General features: G+C 36.0%; 1 protein-coding gene across 1 annotated transcript in view; it reads left to right on the top strand.

The window, feature by feature from the left end:
- LOC124711775 (biogenesis of lysosome-related organelles complex 1 subunit 2) overlaps window positions 1–13,684 on the top strand; it is a 37,313-nt gene extending 23,629 nt beyond the window's left edge. Inside the window, exon 5 of the mRNA XM_047241990.1 lies at window positions 13,163–13,684. Within this exon, the coding sequence (XP_047097946.1) occupies window positions 13,163–13,166 (4 nt within the window). The 3' untranslated portion in view covers window positions 13,167–13,684. The remainder of the gene's footprint in view (window positions 1–13,162) is intronic.
- The last annotated feature ends 8,970 nt before the right edge of the window (window positions 13,685–22,654 follow it).

The following is a 22,654-nucleotide window of genomic DNA, read 5'->3' as shown; positions in this document are numbered from 1 at the left end:
TCTTATGTAGCATCACATGAACAAGTTTTTCACTAAATCTTTAAAAAAAGAAAATAAAAAGTTGTACTCATCAAAAATAAGAACAACTGTAATAATCTTGTTATCCATCATAGAAAAGAACGTAGAACAAGTTGATTTTGTGAACTGGATGCTTCATCTGAAATTGACTTCCTGTGACTGCATCATTGGAAAAGGAGACAGTTTGCCAGCCAGTGATGTCTGTATGGTAGTGGTGCTCCTCTGATTTGTAACATTGGTGCACAAAACCATTACAAATATGATATTTGGATTGAATTGTCTTTGTCATCTACTGCTGGTGTAAGGAGAGCACAAGAGTTGTGAATTAGGGTCACTTAATGGCTGCCATGTTTCTTTATCCTCACACAGAAGTGCGCTGTGAAGCTGTTTATGTACTCTAATGATGTGAAGTGTGCATTTGTTCACTTCTTCTTCTTCTTCTTCTTCTTCTTCTTCTTCTTTGAACTTGTGGTGCTGTCTCTTGTTCCATTTCTCTTTCTACCCTTCTTCTCATTCCTTCCACTTTTCCCTCTGTGTCTTTTTGCTGCAGACAATTCATATGTGGTATGTGTCCCAGCCAGGACAGTTGCCACTTTCTGATCTTTTCCAGTAATCTTCTTTCCTCCCCTATTTCCTTTTCCTTCATTACTTCTTCATTTTTAAGTCTGTCAGTCCACTTCACCTTAACCATTCTTCTCCATAGCAATATTTCAAAACTTTCTCAATGACAAAAGGGTCTTAATTTTCTCCAAGTGATGATTGTTGAGGAAAGCTGCTTACCTGTTTTTGCTGGTCTGAGGGCCAGGTTGACTTCACTTGGGTTCAGGTAAATGGTTGTGTTAATTGTCTGCTGGTTATCTGATCATTGATTTAATCTTTACTTTGGTGGTAGGCATAGAATTTTCACTTCTCTCTTTTTAATCACTGCTATGTAACACTACACTCCAAACATAACACTTACTGAATATTTTCCTCAGTTGAATTGGAATTCTTGTAGCTGATAGAAACTACTTCATCTTTTCAAAAGCTCTCTTTCCTGAAGATACCCTCCTCCTTATTTCTTGTACAGCTTCCATTCCAAGTCACCAAACAACACAGGTGCAGAAAAGATTTTACTTGTTCTATCTTTTCTCCATACGTTAATTGGCACCTTCTTCTTGCTTATTCTCATCATTTTTGTCTTTTCTATATTTATCTTCATTGCACACTCCTTGCTCTTTCTGGTAACACTCTTGAAAATCTACTTTAGTGCCTCTTCTGATTCTGCCAGCACTACTTGATCATCCATGTATTTTATAGTTTTTATCCTGTCTCCTCCAATTACAATGCCCCTTGCATCCTCTATGCCTCACTTATTGTTTCTTCCCCACATATGTTGAATAGCTGTGGTGAACTGGTCACATAAACACGTCCATCTCCCTCCAATACCGACAAAGAAGTGGCGGGCAAGCCAACATGCGCCCGGAAGTTGCAGACATTCCTGCATTCCAGATTCTTTGGTCTACTGACCTTAATAAATTCCAAAGATACATATAAATAAATACATATAAGTATACAACATTTAACATCTCAAAAGAATCCATTATTTAACATAAACAAAAATATTCATAATTAAATATATTAAACACATTTTCTGGCAACATAATGAAATGACCTCAACTCTTTACTGTGGGCATCGCACTTTTCGCATGAGAAACTTTATCTCCGACAGTTAATTACGTTACAATAGCCCACCAGGACTTACAAGTGTACCCTGGTCCACTTGTCAGTCCGATACAGAAATTGCATCATTGTCTTGGCTTGTATAAAACTTTTTATCACAACTGTAGTAAACTGTTTATTCTTTCATCAACCATTGACTTCCTCCTTTGTCTCACAACATAAATTACATAAACACATATATTGCCCAGAAATTTACTATAAAATAATACTAAAGTTAAAACATTTTCTCATATTAGAACAAACATAGCACTAACTCCTATATCATCAGTGAGGTTGCAAAAGTATTTCAATTCAACAACACTATTCTCTTATGAGCCTTGTAAATTATGTGATATCAAAATTAAGAGGCAAAATAAGCCAACATAAAGTATCTGTGTTGTGTTATAAACACAGCTGAATAAAAACAGTTATCATGGTGAGCATGATGTAAAATAAAAGCACACTTGCATATACAAGAAAATATAGTCTATTAACTATAGAACATTTTTTTTATAAGCATCATGGTCTATTTAAGTGAATGAACAAGATTTAAAAAATTATGATATTTGCTATTCTCAAACTGTGGGGGGTGGGTGACATGCCTTGTCTCCTAGCATCATCAGTAAAATAAAATCCCTCATTTATCAAGTCTACATATTTTGCAATTCATTAAATACTGTACAATTATTTAAACAAGCACATAGAAATCATGAAATCTAAACTTATAACAGAATTAAGTGACAATCAGTCTAGCTTCAACATCGTTTTGCATGAGATATGTTACATGGCATAGTATGGTGACTACAATTTATTTATTTATTTTTTTTATTCTTCCAGTAAAATTCTTTCCAGATAAAGGCATGTTTGTAGGCTCAATTTGTTCTTTTCTCAATATACGGCTTCAAAGAAACAACATTCCTAAGGCCAAACAGCTTTCTAGACTTGGGATATACTAATCGTTACGCATTTGGGTGGGGGTTCTCAATAATCTCAAATGACCCAATGTAAATATCAAAGAACTTCTTGAGTTCTGCTGTTAGTAACTTCGATCGTTCATGGGATTTCACTAAGACAGGGTCACCTACTCTGAATGTAGTAGCCTTTATTTTCCTATCGTGTCTGTTTTTCCTAGCTTCACCTAGTTTCTTCATGGTTTTCTTTACAATCTCTTCACGTTCTTTCATTGATATTAAGCTACATTGTGGAAAGTCTGTTAATTCAGAAATAAGATTCGCTGGTCTGAGATGAAACATAATTTCATACGGTGAAAAACCAGTAGAGCTATGCTGCAAGCTATTCATGATGTCTTCAAAGTTGTTTACATGGTCGGACCAACTAGGGTGTTTGTGACTACAATACGTCCTACAAAGTCTCCTTATTTCTCTCATGTACCTTTCTGCTGGGTTTGAAGATGGGTTGTACACAGATATCAAGATGTGTTTTGTGTTAGTTTTTTTCCATGAATGCTTTCCAGTTTTCTGAAACAAATTGTGAACCATTATCAGATAGTATAGCTTTAGGTTTACCTACACTCTTGAAGTAATCTCTCTCAATCTTTGTAATGATCTCCTTACTTGTAGCTTTTCGAACAGAATAAAGTTTAATTAGTTTGGAAAATACATCAACCGTGACGAATATAAAACAATGGCCACCTTTGCCTTTAGGTAAAGGACCATAAACGTCTACAGCTACTAAATCTAATGGCTTATCTGGAATAATGTTCTGCATTTCTCCCTGACATGTTCTGTTGCCTACTTTTACTCTTTGACACTTGTTGCATGTTGATATTTCGTTCCTCACCTTCTTTACCATGTTATAAAAGTAGACATTTTCTTGTAACTTTTTTACACATTTCTGTATTCCACAGTGACCATAACTCTCATGGGTGTACTTTATTAACTTGTCTGCCTCACACTCTGGCCAACATAGCTTCCAATTGCCAGAGTCCACATCTGTTCTTCTAAAGAGTGTTCCCTTAAAGATCTTATAGTACTTGTCAAGTTTATCATACCCCCTTTTGCCTAAACAGGCCTTAACCAATTTCCAATTAGGATTGTTATTCTGTCCCCTCCTGATGTTATTGCAAAGTGTCTTTATGAGCTTTTCATCTTGGATTCCCTTCATGTATCTTATTTTAAATTCCTTTTCTTCCTCGTGATCAAACATTTCCTGATCTTCTCCTACTGGTAACCTGGATAAAGCATCAGCTGAAACTTCCTGGCAGATTAAAACTGTGTACCCGACCGAGACTCGAACTCGGGACCTTTGCCTATTCGCGGGCAAGAGCTTCTGTAAAGTTTGGAAGGTAGGAGACGAGATACTGGCAGAAGTAAAGCTGTGAGTACCGGGCGTGAGTCGTGCTTTGGTAGCTCAGATGGTAGAGCACTTGCCCGCGAAAGGTAAAGGTCCCGAGTTCGAGTCTCGGTCAGGCACAAAGTTTTAATCTGCCAGGAAGTTTCATATCAGCGTACACTCCGCTGCAGAGTGAAAATCTCATTCTGGAAAGCATCAGCTACTACATTTTCTGACCCCTTAATATACACAATTTCGTAGTCAAACTGTTGCATGAACATTGCCCACCTGGTTAATCTACTGTGATATAGTCTACACTCCTGCAAGTAACTTAAGGCTTTGTGGTCTGAATACACTTTTATCTTGTCTCCTAACAGGTATGTTTTAAATTTTGTAAACGCCCAGTGTACTGCAAGTAATTCTTTTTCTGTGGCAGTGTAAGTTCTCTCATGTTTAAGTAACATTCTGCTGGCAAATGCAATGGTACAATGAATATTTTTTTTCCATTCACAACTTTCTCCTGAAATAGTTCTGCTCCTAGTCCATAATCACGACTGTCAGTGTGAAGACAAAATGGCAAACTAAAATCTGGTCTGTGTAAAAGACTGTTCTTACAAAGTTCATTCTTAATTTTATCAAATGCTTTCTGACACTCTTCAGACCAATTCCATGTAGCATTTTTTCTAAGTAAGTTGCTTAAACATGTTACATTAAGGCATTGTCCATTTATATATTTTCAATAGAATCAACAGAGTCTGTAGGTAGATTTTAATTGTTTTCGGTTTCTAGGAGATGGAAAGTTTATGATAGATTTTATTTTCTCAGGATCTGCACTTGTCCCTTCCTTAGTAATGACATGACCTAAAAATTTGAGTTCTGACACACCAAATTTACATTTTTCCAGTTTTAATGTCATACCACCTCTTCTGAGTTTCTCACATACCTTTTTCAATAACTTCAAATGATCCTCCCAACTTTGATTTGACACTAATATATCGTCTACATAAATTGTTAATTCTGACACAACTTCTTGGCCAAGTACATAGTCTAGTGCCCTTATAAATTCAGTGACTGATGAGTTTAGTCTGAATGGCACTACACAATACTGGTAACATCTCCCATTTTATAAGAAAGCAGTGTACTTTCTAGAACTAATTGCAAGAGGTATTTGATGAAAACCTGAAGTTAGGTCAAGGCTTGACATAATTTGCATATTTTTAAATTTGTATAACAACTCATCGATGTTCCCTGGGTGGTCAGTATCTCTGTATAAACATTTTTTTAACTGTCTGGAATCTGGTACTAATCTGACTTGCCCATTAGGTTTATTTACAATAACTAAGGGATTATTATAAGGGCTTATACTCCTCTCAGTGATTTCACACACTCCCATCTCTTGCAATTCTTTCTCCACTGCTGCCCTTTTCGGGATTGGAATACTGTACAGTTTTGTAAAGAAAGGTTCATGTGGCTTCAACTGTAAAGTACATTGGTATCCAATTACTTTACCTTGTATGTTGCTAAATACATCACTATATTCCCACAAAAATAATTTCAAATCTTGTTTTTGGTTCTCAGTTAGTTCTCTAGCTTCGGCTACTTTTTCATTTACCAACTTTTCAAACTCTATCTCATCTGTATCAAAATCTGTGACATAGCTTTCAATGTACTTACCTTCTTTTGTAAATTCAATACTGTTCAGTTTTATTCATACAAAACACATTTGAAGTAAGAAGTTTCGTAGTGATGACTTCACCACTTGGTAGAGTCATCATTAATTTCTGTCCTGCCCAATCAAATGCTGCACTTACTTTTGTTATCCAAGACATTCCTAGGATAAGATCCTCTGTGAAATCAGGAATGACGAGACACCCATGTGACCATGATACTCCTTCAATTTCAAAAGTAATAAAAGCCTGACTCCTTATTGATTTACTGTGCTTCCCAGTAGCCCCTCTTATTTTAATTCCTACCACAGGTAACTTGACATAATCCTTATTAGTTTTCAGTTTTTTACTTAATGATTCTGATATCCCAGATACTTGACTTCCTGTGTCCACTAAACACTTTCCTTTCCATGATCCTACCTGTACATCAATAAACGGACTGCTTACATCAAAGTCAAATTTTTTGTTAATATTCTCATGTAATAAGTCATCTTCAATTTCACTAAATCCATATCCCTTTCCAGTGTCCTTACCTGTATCATTACTACCAGAGTTATATGCTGTTATTACCCTAATTGCATTTTCTTTGGCCTGATTACTATTCCTGAATATTTCATTAATCCAACTACATTCATTTGTGCTATTGTGTGTCTCCTCTTTATATTTATCTCTTAACATTTGTGCAATGTGATACTTAAGTCTATGCCACCAATCGGGATACAAAGTTTCACATATATCAAGTGTTACCTTTCTGAAATTTTCATCATCCTTAATGGCACTACTGTTAACCCATAAGTTAAACAAAAATTGCCCACTATCTGACATTTCATCATCTACTCTCCTAATGCTGTTAAGATTACCTGCTGTCAATTCCTTCTCATTTTTCTTACATATATCAAGATCAAATAACTCACTGACTAAAATTCTGGCATCCTTATCATTCAAATTGTCAACTGTGTTCATGTGTACCTCGCTAATTTCATTACTATCCTCTTTTATATTAGTAATCCCTAAAGCTTCTAACTCCTCACTTACACCAAAAAAAAAAAAAAAAAAATCTTTCTTCACTACTATCCTCAATCTCCTTTTCTTCCCAATCAACATCACAAAAATTATCCTCTGCACCCTTACCTTCAGTATGCAGATGCACATTTAAATCATCTTTACTAGGTGCTATTTTCATTCCTAGCCCACCAGACTCTTCCATAAGTTCTCTAATTCCTATTACACTTTGATCATTTGAACAACTATTTTCCAGCAAGGTGCCCCTCTCAGCCCACTAAGTTTAATTCTTCACAGTTTTCTAAGCAAGCAGTGCCTTTAAATAACTTATCTTTTGTTTCTGGTTTATTTGTATGACATATATTATTTGTAACAGATACTACATTAATGGGATAACAATTCTCTTTAAAATAATTACTCATTATGTCACTGGTATCTTTCTGTTTAGTTTGACAGTTTGGGTTGGCCCTTTCCATTTGTGTATAAGTAGCTCCTACCTTGCGGACTGCCAGTGGAGCCCTATTCAGTTTTTTAACTCCTGTTCAGTTCTCCCCATACCATTATGACTATTCCACTCCTCTGGTTTATTTCCAAAGTGCCTGTTACCAAACTGATCATGACTATTTCCATATTGACCCTTGTAATGGAAATTGTGTCCTTGTGATCCCTTGAAGTTGTACTGGTGATTTCTCTGATGAGAATCACTACTTCCAAAACTGTGTGGTTCCTTTTTATCGTGTTGTGTTTTTCCCCAATTTGTATGCCCTGTATTTTGAAAATGGTTTTGACTATGGTGTGGTGGTTTACCCGTTTTCTCAATAATTCTGTCTAGTTTGTCAACATATTTCAAAAACTGATCAATTGTGTCATATGGACCATAAGCTAACTCCCACTGTAGTTCACACGATAGCCTCCTTTTAAGTGCATCAATTTGAGTGAGTTCATCAAAAGGTTTGCTTAGGTGAGTGAGTTTCCTTAACTGATTTCTGCAAAACTGCTTCATGCTACCAAACTCATGTTTATAAACAGGTCCATTCAAGAATTCACTTTTTATTCTCGCTTGTTCTGTCTCTGACCAGAATTTACTTAAGAACCTGTCCTCAAACTCTGCAAAAGCCATTTCCTCAATACAATAATGATTAGTCCATGACAATGCTTCACCTTCCAGAAATATTTTCACAAATTTAATTTTCAAATTATCATTCATATTTGGAAAAAAGTTATCTTTGCAATGCTGCAGGAAATCTACCGGATGCATACTGCTCTCATCTGCAAAGTTTTTTACTGGAATGTTGCACCACAAAGTGCCAATATTGTATGGCAAACTATTGGTGACCATATTGCTACTAACACTTTCAAGTTTCTTAGTGATGTCATTAAAACTACTTTCTAAACTCTTGACTTCATTTTTGTTTATCTGATTATTTACATCTATTTTTTCAGTAATAATTCCTATCTTTTGTTCAAATTTGCTTTCTACTTTAACAATTTTATCATCTACAGGAGAAATATGATCAGATACTGTTTCTTCCACATGTTTGATATCTGAATGCACAACTTCAAACGCATTACGGATTTTCTCTCTACCAGTACTAACTTCAGTTTTCAGATTTTTTACTTTTGCATGTACATTTTTAACTTTTCTCCCGACATGATTGACCTTACCCGTGATCTTAACCATATTACGACTCAAACTGGAAAGTTTTGCTTCTACTTTTTGAAAGTGATCGTCATTTTTCTTTTCATATTCTTTGAACTGTTTTTCTAATCTATCACTCATGAGCTTAAGAGTCTGGTCTAACTGAGCAGCGTTGTTTTGCTCCATTTGATCCAAACGAATCTCATTAGCATCGAGTCTGTCTTTAATATTTCCTAACCACTGTCCGTTTTGTCTGTTAGTGTCATCAATTGCCTTAAATTTTCCCTCCATATAATTCATTATTGTTGATAACATGTCTTTAACTTCATCCTGTCTTTCCGTACGACTTTCAACTTTGTCTACAGGATTCGGACTATTACTGTTGCATTCACTTTCGTATGATAAATTTACATCTGTACTAGTGTTGGCGACACCGTCATCAATACTTTCCTCTTTTACAATAGTCATCTTTTTACGCAGGAATAAACAAAATACAATAAATTTATCTTTTCTAAGGGATACTAAATTATCTTACTCACAGTTTACTGGAGTGTAGCCATGTATGGAAGTGAAACATGGATGATAAATAGTTTGGACAGGAAGAGAATAGAAGCTTTCGAAATGTGGTGCTACAGAAGAATGCTGAAGATTAGATGGGGAGACCACATAACTAATGAGGAGGTATTGAATAGAATTGGGGAGAAGAGGAATCTGTGGCACAACTTGACGAGAAGAAGAGACCGGTTGGTAGGACATGTTCTGAGGCATCAAGGGATCACAAATTTAGCATTCGAGGGCAGCGTGGAGGGTAAAAATCGTAGAGGGAGACCAAGAGATGAATACACTAACCAGATTCAGAAGGATGTAGGTTGCAGTAGGTACTGGGAGATGAAGAAACTTGCACAGGATAGGGTAGCATGGAAAGCTGCATCAAATCAGTCTCAGGACTGAAGACCACAACAACAACAACAACAACAACAACAACAGTTTACTGATTTTCTTATCTTATAACATCTTTGTTGATCGGTGCGTGATGGAATTCACAACACTGAAACACTACACTTTTTGTTGCACAACACTTTACACTATTTTTTTCTTCTTTCTTGACTTATTGCACCGTTATTCTTGCTCCAGTAACTGCATTCCGTTGTCTTGAAGCTATCAGCATACGACTTCCTTTGTCTTGAAGGTATCAGCAAACGACTTCCTTGAACATTTTCATCTAGGATGTACGAATTCTGTTGTTTTCTTCGCAATCTCGGTGGTGGTTTATTTCGGTAACATTTTCAATAATCCTGGATGACGCCACTATATTGTACTGGTTGTTACCTATCTCGTTTCTTCACAACCGAACAATTGTGGAATCTTACGTGGTATATTGTGGTAGGACCATACTCTCACCACGTGTCTTTGAATGAGAATAATACGAGTAGTTCCAGCACAATTTCAGCATGACGTATGTATTAGTAGCTGCTGAAAGATTACACACTGCACATCTCGGTTGTCTAGGGGTTTTCAAAGTTTTGTCTGCAAAATAATTACTCCAACAAGCATGGCCTGGGTTTTCTTCTTGTTTGAAATAAACTCTAACGGATCCGAAATACTTTCAGCTAAAAATTATATTTATTCATACTTTTTGTTTAGTAACTACAACATTTTCACTATGAACATTGATACTCTAAATGCATTATACTGTACTGGTCACATAAACATGTCCATATCCCTCCAATACCGACAAAGAAGTGGCGGGGCAAGCCAACATGCGCCCGGAAGTTGCAGACATTCCTGCATTCCAGATTCTTTGGTCTACTGACCTTAATAAAGTCCAAAGATACATATAAATAAATACATATAAATATACAACATTTAACATCTCAAAAGAATCCATTATTTAACATAAACAAAAATATTCATAATTAAATAAATTAAACACATTTTCTGGCAACATAATGAAATGACCTCAACTCTTTACTGTGGGCATCGTAATTTTCGCATGAGAAACTTTATCTCCGACAGTTAATTACGTTACACTTAGAAACCTGATTTATATAATCGCTGCACTTTGATACCATGCATGTGGACCTTCAGTGGCTAAAATCTTTATTTCAACTTTGTCTTTGATTTTGATTCTTTTGGAAAAACAGCAGACTACATTTCTCACTTCAACACATTCTATAAAACAAGTATTCTTTGATTTTCAATATTTATTTATTTAGATTACTCTCATGATTTATGCTAAACTCTCTCTCTCTCTCTCTCTCTCTCTCTCTCTCTCTCTCTCTCTGGTTGTATAGTAAACAGCTGTAAGCCTCACTTCTGAGATGACAGTTATTTTGGAGAGGTAATAGTCTGTTATGCAAGAGATGCTAGGAGTTTTTTAATATCAGTCAAAATATATTCTATTGCAAGGTCTCTTGTGCCTTCCGGATTATTGCTGATGTGTCATAATTGGAATTCTCTTTAAATGCTGAAATTGAGTTTCTACATATATCCAGTTGTGATCTGAATTTTATAAATGTACATTTTTCCGGTACACAAATAGTTCTTGGTGTATGACACTTTCCAACACATCATCTCCAACAACTGAATTGGTGTAGGGAAAAAAAGAAATTTATAATAATTTTTAATGTCTCAAGAAATGGATTCAAAGAAATTCTTATTTAGTTATCTTTTACAAATATCTTGTGGCAAAATTTATCATTCTCTTGACAAGATCACAGCTGCTTTCCCCGTTCCTGAACTGATGGACCTATTTAACGTATCTAGTGTTCTAACTGGTAATGGCACATTCAGTGATAATGGGTGGAATTATAGCAGAGAAAGTTTTGCCTCATAATGAGTTAAGAAAACTGAGAATAACAATCGGTTTGGTTTTTGAAGTGTTGGCAGAAGAGCCAACACCGTGTTGCTAGAGGAGGCCGAAATGCACGCTTTTAAGCTCACGCAGATTGGCGTGAGATCTGGAACAGTTAAGGGAATTTATAGTAGCAAATAAAGTACGTAGTTGATGTAATACTTAACTTTAATCCATAATTGGAGAACATCGGTCTGACGGTACAGGCATCACAAGTTAAATATCTATTGATAATGGCGCCTTGCTAGGTCGTAGCAAATGACGTAGCTGAAGGCTATGCTGTCGTCTCGGCAAATGAGAGCGTATTTGTCAGTGAACCTTTCCTAGCAAAGTCGGCTGTACAACTGGGCCGAGTGCTAGGAAGTCTCTCTAGACGTGCCGTGTGGTGGCGCTCGGTCTGCAATCACTGACAGTGGCGACACGCAGGTCCGGCGTATACTAATGGACCGCGGCCGATTTAAAGGCTACCACCTTGCAAGTGTGGTGTCTGGCTGTGACACCACAGTTTTAAGGAAGATACAGGCACCAGAGAGACAGTTCTGACATTGTACTTGATAATGAAAGCAAGAGTTAAGAAAAATAAAGATATGTTCATAGGACTTGCCAGTCTAGAAACAATATTTGACAATGTAAAATGATGCAGGATGTTCAAAATTCTCAGGAAAATAAGAATGAACTGTTATGTATCAGAACCAAATGCGAAAAATAAGAATGGAAGACCACAAGTGAAGTGTTTGTATTAGAAAGGTTATAAGGAAGAGATGTAGTCTTCACCCCTACTATTCAAATAATACATCAAATAAGCAATGGTGAAAATAAAAGAAATGTTCTGTAGTTGGATTAAAACCAGGGCAAAAGGATATCAATTAGAAGAGTCGTTGATGACATTGCTGCTCTCAGTGAAAGTGAGGAAGAATCGTAGTACCTGTTGAATGGAATGAATAGTATAATGAGAATGCTCTATGTATTGTAAGTAAATTAGAGAAAGACAAAAGTAATAAAAAGTAGTAGAAATGAGATTAACGGCAAACTTAACTTCGTAATTGGGAACCATAAAGTGAAGGAATTCTGCCGCCTTGGAAGCAAAATAACAATGACTGATGAAGCAAGCAGGACATAAAAAAGTAGACTAGCACAGAGAGGGCACTCCTGGCCAAAAGAAGTCTAATTGTGTTTGGAGCACAGCATTGTGCTGTATGGAAGTGAATCATGAACTGTGGGGGAACAGAAGAGAATCGAGGAATTTGAGATGCAGTGCTGTAGAAGGATGTTCAGAAATAGATGGCTTGATAAAGAAATTCTCTTCAGTATATATGAAGAGAGCAACATGGGCGAGGACGATAGCATATCTGTTCAAGATGTCAAGGAATAATTGCAGTGTTACCTGAGGGAGCTGTGGGTGGCAGAGGATGGGGTCAGAAGGGTAAGGAAAAACAGGTTAATTGAGGGCAGTGGGTGTAAGTGCTACTCTGCAAGAAAGATATTGGTGGAAGACAGGAATTCGTAGCAGACCACATTTAACCAGTCAGATGACTGCCGCCCCCCCCCCCCCCCCTCCACCTCCTCCACCCCCCACAAAAAAAAAAGAAAAGAAAAGAAAAGAAGAGAGAGAACAGCTACTGAGATCTTAAATCAATGCCTTAATATGTAATTTTTAATAGTAATATTTGAATGAATCTGTAGTAACTTATATATTTTGGTACTAAAGAAAAAAGACACTTTCGTTAACTTGAATGTATGTATACCATATAAAGGGGAACATTACATATTAAAATTGTTTCATTTGTAATGGAGTGATGTATCATTGATAACTGTTGTATGTGGAATTTTTAGTGTAATATTTGTTGCATGTGGTAATCTTGTGTTTCATAAGTTATCAGAATCACTGTAGATTGTGTTTGTTGGTTTCTATTCTTCCTTGCATTTGAAAAATGTATCCTCACTAATTCTTACTTTGGGGTAAAAGTTTTGATATTTAATTTTTTTCAGGTAATGTGGCATAACTCAAATGAATAGTGCAGCAGAGAAGTAGAAACGGCAGTGAAAATTACTTGTCAGAATACAGTTCATGATACTTGTGCTGTTCTATTACCTACCATGATACATGGTATAATATTAATTCTGCAGTGACTGTATGGAATTATGAGTTGTGTAGAACTAATGAAGTTTGAAATTATTATTGCCCCTGTAGTAACCTTATTTATGTGTTCTGTGTAGAATGGGGCTATCTGTTGTTGTGATGCATAAAGTACGCAAAGACATTTAGCACTGATATTCAGATTATGCTGATATTCAGTATTTGTATTTATTGGAAGGAAGTTGAGATAAGTCTAATTTCTGCAGTAGATGAATATTTCTAGTCACTTTTCCCAACAAGTGGGCCGTTACATTTACTCACAGTAGAATACAGAAGTGAACTACAGAAAAAGGCAGAAGTGAAAAGTGAACTTTATCGACTAGCATTCCTTGCTTCTTCCCCCCCCCCCCCCTCCCCCCCCCTGCCACACACACACACACACACACACACACACACACACACACACACACTTTTTACCTCCGAATATATGCCATTATTAAATTACTTGCATGACTGTTTTGATTATTTCAGTTAACGGGTTTCTAGTAAGTCTTTTGTTTTGTTGCGAAGTGTTTTGTAGTAATTGTCCTGTACTCTTGTTTTAATATCTCATGTGATGAGATTTTTACCTTTCCAATTTTTTTAAAAGTAGATGTGTCATCTGAAAGAATATGCATACCTGTTGCAACTATAAAAACCACATTCTGCTTTTATTTCACATATTAAATTTTTGTTAAAAATTTTGTGATGAATTAAAGGTATGATAATTTTGCAACAAATGAGAACAATCTTATGTTACATTGTGTGATTTGTTTGTATTGTGGTATTTACCCTTCATATTTTGTATGTTTGTAACTGTCCCAATCAGTTGTTATTGACTTGGTTCCTTCTTTCTGTACATTTTATGTTTAAATTTGAAATACGTCAGTAACATAAGAAATGAAATTAGCCTTCTCTACCATCTGTATAGCTCTTTTAAGATAGTTTCATTCATGACAATATGCTGTTTACATGCATGGCTTAAAAACTGCTGATTTTTTGGGATAACTGAGATTTTTATTCGTTCTTACATTAATTCATCAGTTTTGTAGGTACTACTACAAAGGAAAGCCATTAGAGATTTGGGGCAATTGAATATATAGTGAGTAGTATTAATCAGAAACTAATGGCAAAGGCTGTATTAAGATTGGCTGTTTTTGAACCATAATTTTGTTTCTGCTTATGCAAGCTGTTAATGGTATAATAATTGTCGAATCTTGCAAATTATCAGTTTCAGTATTTCAAATGTAAAATTTCATACACTTTTGTGAAAGTGAAGTTCATATACTTTTTTGGAAGTGATATTTATCTTTATTGGACGTACTGGAATTACAACTATTGATTCATGACTGCCTAGTAAAATTTTGTAGTGAGGCGCAAGATGTTCTTTTTCTTCAATTTGACTATTTTATGTCACATAAATTTTACAGGCCTTTGTTGGTAGTGCAGGATATTTGGAACAGAGCGTGACAGATCAGCATTGTCATAGATGATGCCCTCTTAGAGATGAGTTTGATGATGAAAGCTTTGTAATAATATTGTTGCAAGTCTAAACTATTGTTAATCATACTATTTATTATTGTTTTAACATTACATATAATCATTTGGCTTTAATTATGGATTTCTTCTTAATAGATTATCAGCTTGCCTGTGATCATAAAATTGATTATTTCTTATATGAGCAGAATATTTCTTAAGTAGTAGCAAAAATTATTTTCTTAGCTTACTAAATATATTTCAAACTTATTTTTCATTTATGTGCTGATTCTAAATTAACATTAATATCCTTACAAATGTAAATAATATATTGGCTTGTTGTGCCTGCTGAATGGTAATGGCCCCGTTAAATGGTAGCGTTCGTCTGTGTGGACCAAATAACGAAGAGTTTCTGTTGCCCTGAAAGAAAGGTTTCTCAAATAGTAAATATTTTTGCTAAATAATAAAATTTCTCTTCATTTTTTTAAACAATGTGGAATGGTGATAGCATCATCAGAAGTATTTGTTTCACATTTTGTCTTGTGTACAAAATTACATGTTTACAGTAAACAAAGATATGTTAAATTATTGAAGTAATGTAAAAATCTTAAGAAATTTAATCATGTTATTCTTATGTTCAGTGAATCTTGAACATCCACTGAAATTATCTACTCCTGTCATTCATTATTAAACTGTTTTCTCACTAGGTTATTTAGAATAACAGTTTTTATATTTCAATTTCTCCTAAAAGTTACTATGTTCAATTGTACTTTTGTATATGAAACTTATAGTGAAGCAATTGATCAATTATAAACAGTTGCAAAAATGATGAAAACACAAACAGAAAACCAATCTTTTGAATTATTTCATGAGAAGCTGAAAAATACCGAGAGTGGTTCTTCAAATTTTCATGGCGTAAAGAGTATTCCATGAAGTTTCAGGATTGCATCCAGCTTACATCAACTTCTTGCCAAGATATTTCATCTGAATGTCATTCACCCATCTTTAGGTGAGTGCATTGCTAGAGTATGCTGTGATTCACACAATCAAAGGCTTTTTGACAGGTCACCGAAAATGCCTGTAGCCTCTAATTTATTATCTAATAAATAAAGTACATTCTCACTCTAAGGGTAAATAGAACCCTTAATAAATCCAAACTGTTACTTGGACAATATATTATTTGCAGTCAGATGCTTAAGGAGACACTTGAACACAACCTTTACAAATAATATTGAGAAAGCCAGCAAAAGTGAAATTGGCCGATAGTTTGATGGTATCTCTTTATCCCCCTTGTTGTAAAGAGGCTTAACTTCAGCATAATTTAGCCAGTCTGGAATTGTTCTGCTGATAAGAGATTGATTACACAAATAACTTCAGATAGAACTCAACTCGCATGAGCACTCTCCGATTAACTTAGTTGATATGTTATCATACCCACTCAAATACTTAGATTTTAAGGATTTTATAATGGATGCTACTTCTCTGGGAGACGTGAGTGTCATTTGCATTTTACTCAAGCTATTTTTAAAGACTGGTCTCAGATACTCCATTGCACTGTTCACTGAACCTGATAACCCCAAGCTCTCAGTAACAGAAATGAAGTACTTGTTCAAGAGGTTTGCAACATTACATGTACTTGTTACCAAAGTCTCATTTATTTTTAGAGCTATCTGTTCCTCTTCCTTTTTGGCTCCACCTATCTCTGTCTTCACCATATCCCATACAGTTTTTATTTGGTTGCCTGATGTAATTATCTTTGTTGCATAATAAAGCTGCTTTGATTTCTATATTAATTGCTTCAATATTTTGCAGTATTCATTGTAATGCATTACAATTTTACATCAGAGCTGTTCCTAGATACTAGACAGTCTCCTTTTTGTCCCCCATGATATCTTTATTCCTTGTGTAATCCACAGTTTATTTTTTTTTACTTCTGTGTAATCTCAGTTACCTTTAGGGGAAAACACATTTCAAAAGTGAAGGTAACCTTATTAATGAATACTTTGTGTTTTCCATTTGAGTCAGAAGTATGGTAAACATCTATCCAGTTCATGTCTTTGAGCAATTTCCTGAATTTCTCATTTTTTGATTTATTTATTACCCTCCTGTACTCAGATTTAATAGTTTTTTTAATCCTGGCGAGTTTCAACATTTAACTCAAGATGCTGCATGTCATGATCAGATAGCCCATTTACTATTGGTTTTGTGATATGGTTCTTTTCCCTAGATTTGTCTACAAAGATATTATCAATAGCAGTCTCAGAGCATTTACATGTCCTAGTAGCAAAGTTCACAGTAGGAACTAAATTGAGTGATAGTGTTACTGGCTGCAATAATTGTTCACTGACAGTGCTTTTCAATAAATCCACATTAAAGTCCCCAGCAACCACTATTTCCTTGATTTTTACTATGAGATGGGACAGCAGAGCTTCCAAATTTTTTATGAAGAAGTTAAAATTTCCTGAAGGTGATCTGTATATACCTACTATTATAAAGGACTTATTATGAAACACTTCTTCTGTTGCACAAGCTTCTAAGTACTGCTCTGAGCAAAATTTATTAATATCAATATTCTTGAAATCAGAACAGTTTCTGACAAATGTGACCACTCCTCCTTCCTCCAGATTTTCTCTACAGAAGTAAGAAGCAAACTTGAATCCTGTAACCTTTAACATACGAGGGGCGTTTGAAAAGTCCGTGCAAAGTCCGAGAGATGGCATCACCAGTGCGTATCTAGGTCATTTTTAGTTATTAGCATCTTTGGAAAGAACCACACCTTTGTGTTTGGCATTCGTGCAAATCAAGGAAGTCGAGTGATTGTCAAAAAATGGACGAAAAAGAATTTCATGTGGTGATTAAACATTACTTTGAGAAAGGCAAAACGCCTCAGGAGACTAAAGAGAAGCTTGATAAACATTACAGTGACTCTGCACCTTCGATTAGAACAGTTTATAAGTGGTTTCAAAATTTTCGGAGTGGCCATATGGGCACGAGTGATGCTGAACATTCTGGATGCCCAGAAATCATTGATAAAATCCATTATATAGTGATGGATGACAGAAGAGTTAAGGTGCATGAGATTGCTAGTGCTGTGGGCATCTCAAACGAATGCGTACATAATATTTTACATAAACATTTGGACATGAGAAAGCTATCCGCAAGATGGGTTCTGCGATTGTTGACGCTTGACCAAAAGTGGAATGGTTTGAAGTGTTGCAAGGATGGTTTGCAGCTGTTCAGGAAGAATCCCCAGCACTTTAAGTGTTGTTTTGTCACTGTGGATGGAACATGGCTGGCGGGACAAAGATTTTATTCAAACAAGGAGGTGATTGCAGCAACTAATAGCTATTTTGCAGACTTGGACAATTCCTATTATTCGGAAGGGATCAACAAATTAGAACAGTGTTGACAAAGTGTATAAGTCTAAAAGGAGACTATGTTGAAAAATAAAAAAAGGTTTACCCCAAACACTATGTAGTTTTTATTTTTGCAAGGACTTTTCAAACACCCATCGTATCTATACCAATAGTCACATGATGTTCAGGGCATTAGATTATATCAACTGGTTTGCTCAACTCTAATTCTTCAACACAAATAAGCAATCGTTAAGCGTACCCTGTGGTTCTCAGATATTCTGATGCAATTAAGGATAGCCAGTTCTGTGCACTGGCTGAATTACAACTGGATGAACCTAATTTTTCTGTCAATTTTTGAGTGTGTCTAATTTCAATCCGAGGCTGTCTGCATGAATTGTGAACATTAATATTTGCTTTCTGGCTGCTTGTTTTATCAATGTGAATCTCATTTTCACCCTGTCTCTGAACATCTTTTGTTTCTGGCCCCCCCTACCCTAAAAAAACTGCAGAACTGTCACTTATAACCACTGGTACTTTACCACTTGTGACAGTGCCCCTCCCTTAGATATTTGCTATTAGCCCAGACAGTTTTCCCTTCCCTTTTCCTGTTGAGGTGAAGGCCATGTCTAGTATAGTCCCACCTGCTGATAGTCAACAGGAACCACACTGATATGAGACCCCATACCTGATCCAAGCAGCCGTTCCACCTCTAAATTAACTCGCCTAACAGAAGAGGTTAAATGAGGCCGGTCATGGCGCCACAGAACAGACAGAAGCCCAACACCAGTATGTCTTGTTGCTGAAGCTACCTTTACCAGGTCAGTCTCAATTGAATAATGTGTTGTAATCGTGTTTATGAGCACAAACAACGTCGTTTATGGCAGCATGAATTTTTATTGGTGACTTTCGATTGAGTACAGAGGTACACCATAATTATCAATGTGTTGAGAGATTTTTCAGAGTAACTTTTTTAAGTGAAAAATAATGGTTTCGTATGCAATTTCCAGTTGTACTAACCACAGCAGTGAAGTAAGTTAGGAATTAATTTTCATATATTTCCTAAAACAATGAGACAAAATGGAAATAGGTAAATGCTTGTAAACGTGTAGATTTGTTTTCAGTTGAAAATGCTTGTGTGCTCAACACATTCTACTGACTTGGGTTATGTAAGGGATTTGAAAAATAAGCTGTTGAATATTCCTTCAAAACACAAGCTGAAGACTGATACTGTTCAAACTCTAAATGTACCATCCTCCGGTGCCGATTATGGTGTAGTGGACATTCTAATAATGAAAGAAATGTTTGACACAAAAATGAAGCTGCTGTAAAGATGTAAAAGATATTTTACAGGTAAATATATTACAGATTAATAAAGAGATTACTACTAGACATAGTGCTCATCTTGAAAACAAACAAAGCTGTGAATGTGACTATGCTTGCTTAAGCCAACAATTAGAAACTATGGAAACAGGAATAAAATCTTGTACAACAGAATGCAGATTTACAGGATTGTCTCTCTGGATGTAGACCTGAGGTACTGAAATTAAAACATGTTCGAAATGTGTTTCAAGGGTCTCTTCTGACTCAACGTACTCCAAAATCTACGATTCTGCATTGCTTATCTTATAAAGTGTTATCTTTTGTTAGGGACCTATTGAAATATCCTCTTCCTAGTGAAGTCATTATTAAAATAGGACTTGGTTTCAGATAAAGCATGACTGCCACACTTGTTCCACCAGGTTTTGTTGATTTAAGGCTTAGTGTTCTGGAAATGCAATCAAAGTTATCAACAAAATTTGAAAAAGACGTAGTTGTTAGCTTTGATGAAATGAAAGTAAGAATTGGTTTATGTTTTGACCAGAGGTGGTTATTTAAAAGACACACAATAATACTCAAGTAATGTTAATCAGAAATTTGTTACAAAAATGGAAGCAGCCCATTTATTATAACTTTGATACAGTTTATTCTAAAAATCTGTTGGCTGAAACAATTCATGTAATAGAAAATGTTGAATATAAAGTGTGTGTATGTGTGTGATTAGGGGCCATCAAACAGAAAACTTACAGGGAGTCCAAAGGCTATATTTGATAACGCAGGATTTGAAAATCCATCAAGTCAAAGCAGTAAAGTATGGGTTATTTGTGATGTGTCTCATGCCTTAAAGTAATCTGCTTGGTGAATGTTGTCAACTAAAAACTGGTAGTTTGCTCAGAAATGAACCATTCATTGATGACCTTCAGAGGCTTTACAATAGCCTTTCACCAACCACAGAAAAAATAGTATAACTGATTTCATACCTGCATATGAGTTAAACATATGTGTGGCATGTGTCTACAGGCTTCAATGCAGTGTGACATGGTTCACCGTGATGTCACAGCCCACCTGCATGTGACCCCTACCGTGATCTGTGACTCCATTTGTGGTCAGCAGGAACATGCTTAATGGTGGTACTATGTGCATGCACACTCAAGGAGTTAAAATTCGGATGTCAAAATTATAAAGTAACAGTGCTGGACATGTCACTGGTCATATTTTTTTTCTGAAGAAATTAAAGAAATCACACAATCCCATGCCTTATCCTGTTGAAAACCATCGCCACAATTGGTAAGTTCTCCTTCTAGAATGCATTTCCATGAATTCCTTAATTATTGAATCCCAGAAACACCACATCAAGGCCAAGCTTTCCATGGCAGAATAATCCATGGAACAGCCTCTGGAGGAACAATGTTCAGCTATGGCTGACTTTCAGGGCAAAAGGCAAGTGTGGTGATCATGTCCGATGTATCTAACATGCACTGTGCATGTTGTTGGACCAATGTAAACTTTGCCACACTGACAAGGCATTCTGTAGATTCCAGCCATCCTCAATCCCAAGTCACCTTTTGCCGAACTGAGAAGAGCGTAAGTCTTTGTAGGTAGGCAGCATATTTCTTTAACATAACACGTCCTTATGATTCTGTCTAATTTTGATGAAATATTGCAAATGTATGGAAGGAATGCCTTGGATTTGCACTGTCCTCTCTCTTCTTGGTATTGTGGGTGGTTATGTGTCTTTTTCCTTAAAGCTGTGCTGATCTGATGTGATGAGTATCCATTATCTTTGAAAACTGATTCAGGTGATTCAGCTCCTTTGTAAGGCCGTCTCTATCAGACACAAAATGTGCAAGGCTCACCAACATTCGAAGGACACCCATAGCTTATGGTGGCTGGTGGCAGCTAGATGCCTGAAAATGCAAGTCTGTATGTGTGGGCTTACAGAAACTGGGACACCTCAATGATCCATCCACTTTCTGACTGACTAAGATATCCAGAAGTGGCAGACAGCTGCCTTTCTCCATTTGCACCTTAAAAGACTGGTGCTCCCCTCTATTCTACAAAGGATGGGGTTGCAGAGGGCTGGAACCTACAGAATACCTCACCAGTGTATTAAAGCCTACATTAATCAAACAATGCTCATAGTGCATGAAAGATGCATTGAGCATGATTGCTACACTTGTCTTTTGCAGCCCAGTAAGTTAGCCGTAGCCGAGCATTGTATCTCGCAGGGCATTCCACGGATTATTCTGCCATGGAATCTTGGCCTTGACAAGATCTTTCTGGAAGTCAATTATTAAGGAATCAATGGGGATACATTTAGCAGAAGATCTTATTAATTGTGATGACAGCTTTCAACTATATCAGGTGTGGGATCTGGTGATTTCTTTAATTTATTCAGAAAGAAAACATTTTATGACCAATGACATGTCCAGCACTGTTAACTTTATTAATTTTGACATCTGAATTTTAAGTCCATGTGTGTGCAGTCCAACAGAGTACACGCATGCAGTATTAGCAGTATTCATGTGTCTGCGCACCACAAATGGAGGAAGAGCAGAGAGGGTGTGAAACTTGACAGGTCACTCATGTAACGGGTGCCTTTGAGCGTGCATCTCCAAGCCAGTTTTTGGTATAAAGTTAGCGATGTGAATTAGTAATCTCCAGTGCAGCACATTCACCTGTAGATGGCTATATGGTTGTCAAGTCAACGTAATACGGCTGCAATCCCAAAGCTTCATGGAATACAGAGAGTGCTTCTTTTTGTAATGTTTTAAAACCATCTACATTTGAAAAGATTTGTGTATGAGATGAGATATAACTGATTAAGTTGTTAAATGTTTGTAGATCTAAGAGTCTTTGTTGTGATATAGCTTTGATTAAGTGTTACTGTGGTTAACAAAGAAAGCCAAAAAATTGTTTTTGCATGTTACTGAAGGTCAAATTGTTTGAATGTTTTCTTTATACAAGGATCCACACCCTCATTTTCTGCTCTGGGCTGCAAATTTCTTTATCTTATTTTCCAGTTTCGATCTTTGTCATTCCTAAGCAAAACACTGTTCATGCATTACAGGCAACCATTCTGTACAACTTTAGATACCTCCAAGTACAAGAGGCAATGACTTAAAGCATGCTACATTAGGTATTCACCCAATAATATTAAAATTTGGGGAAATGGTTCTCAAATGTGAAATACCTGTTCATATCAATGGAGAAACT

Source organism: Schistocerca piceifrons, chromosome 8 (assembly GCF_021461385.2).
Source record: "Schistocerca piceifrons isolate TAMUIC-IGC-003096 chromosome 8, iqSchPice1.1, whole genome shotgun sequence".
Lineage (NCBI taxonomy): Eukaryota > Metazoa > Arthropoda > Insecta > Orthoptera > Acrididae > Schistocerca > Schistocerca piceifrons.
This window is presented reverse-complemented; position numbering and strand designations above follow the sequence as displayed.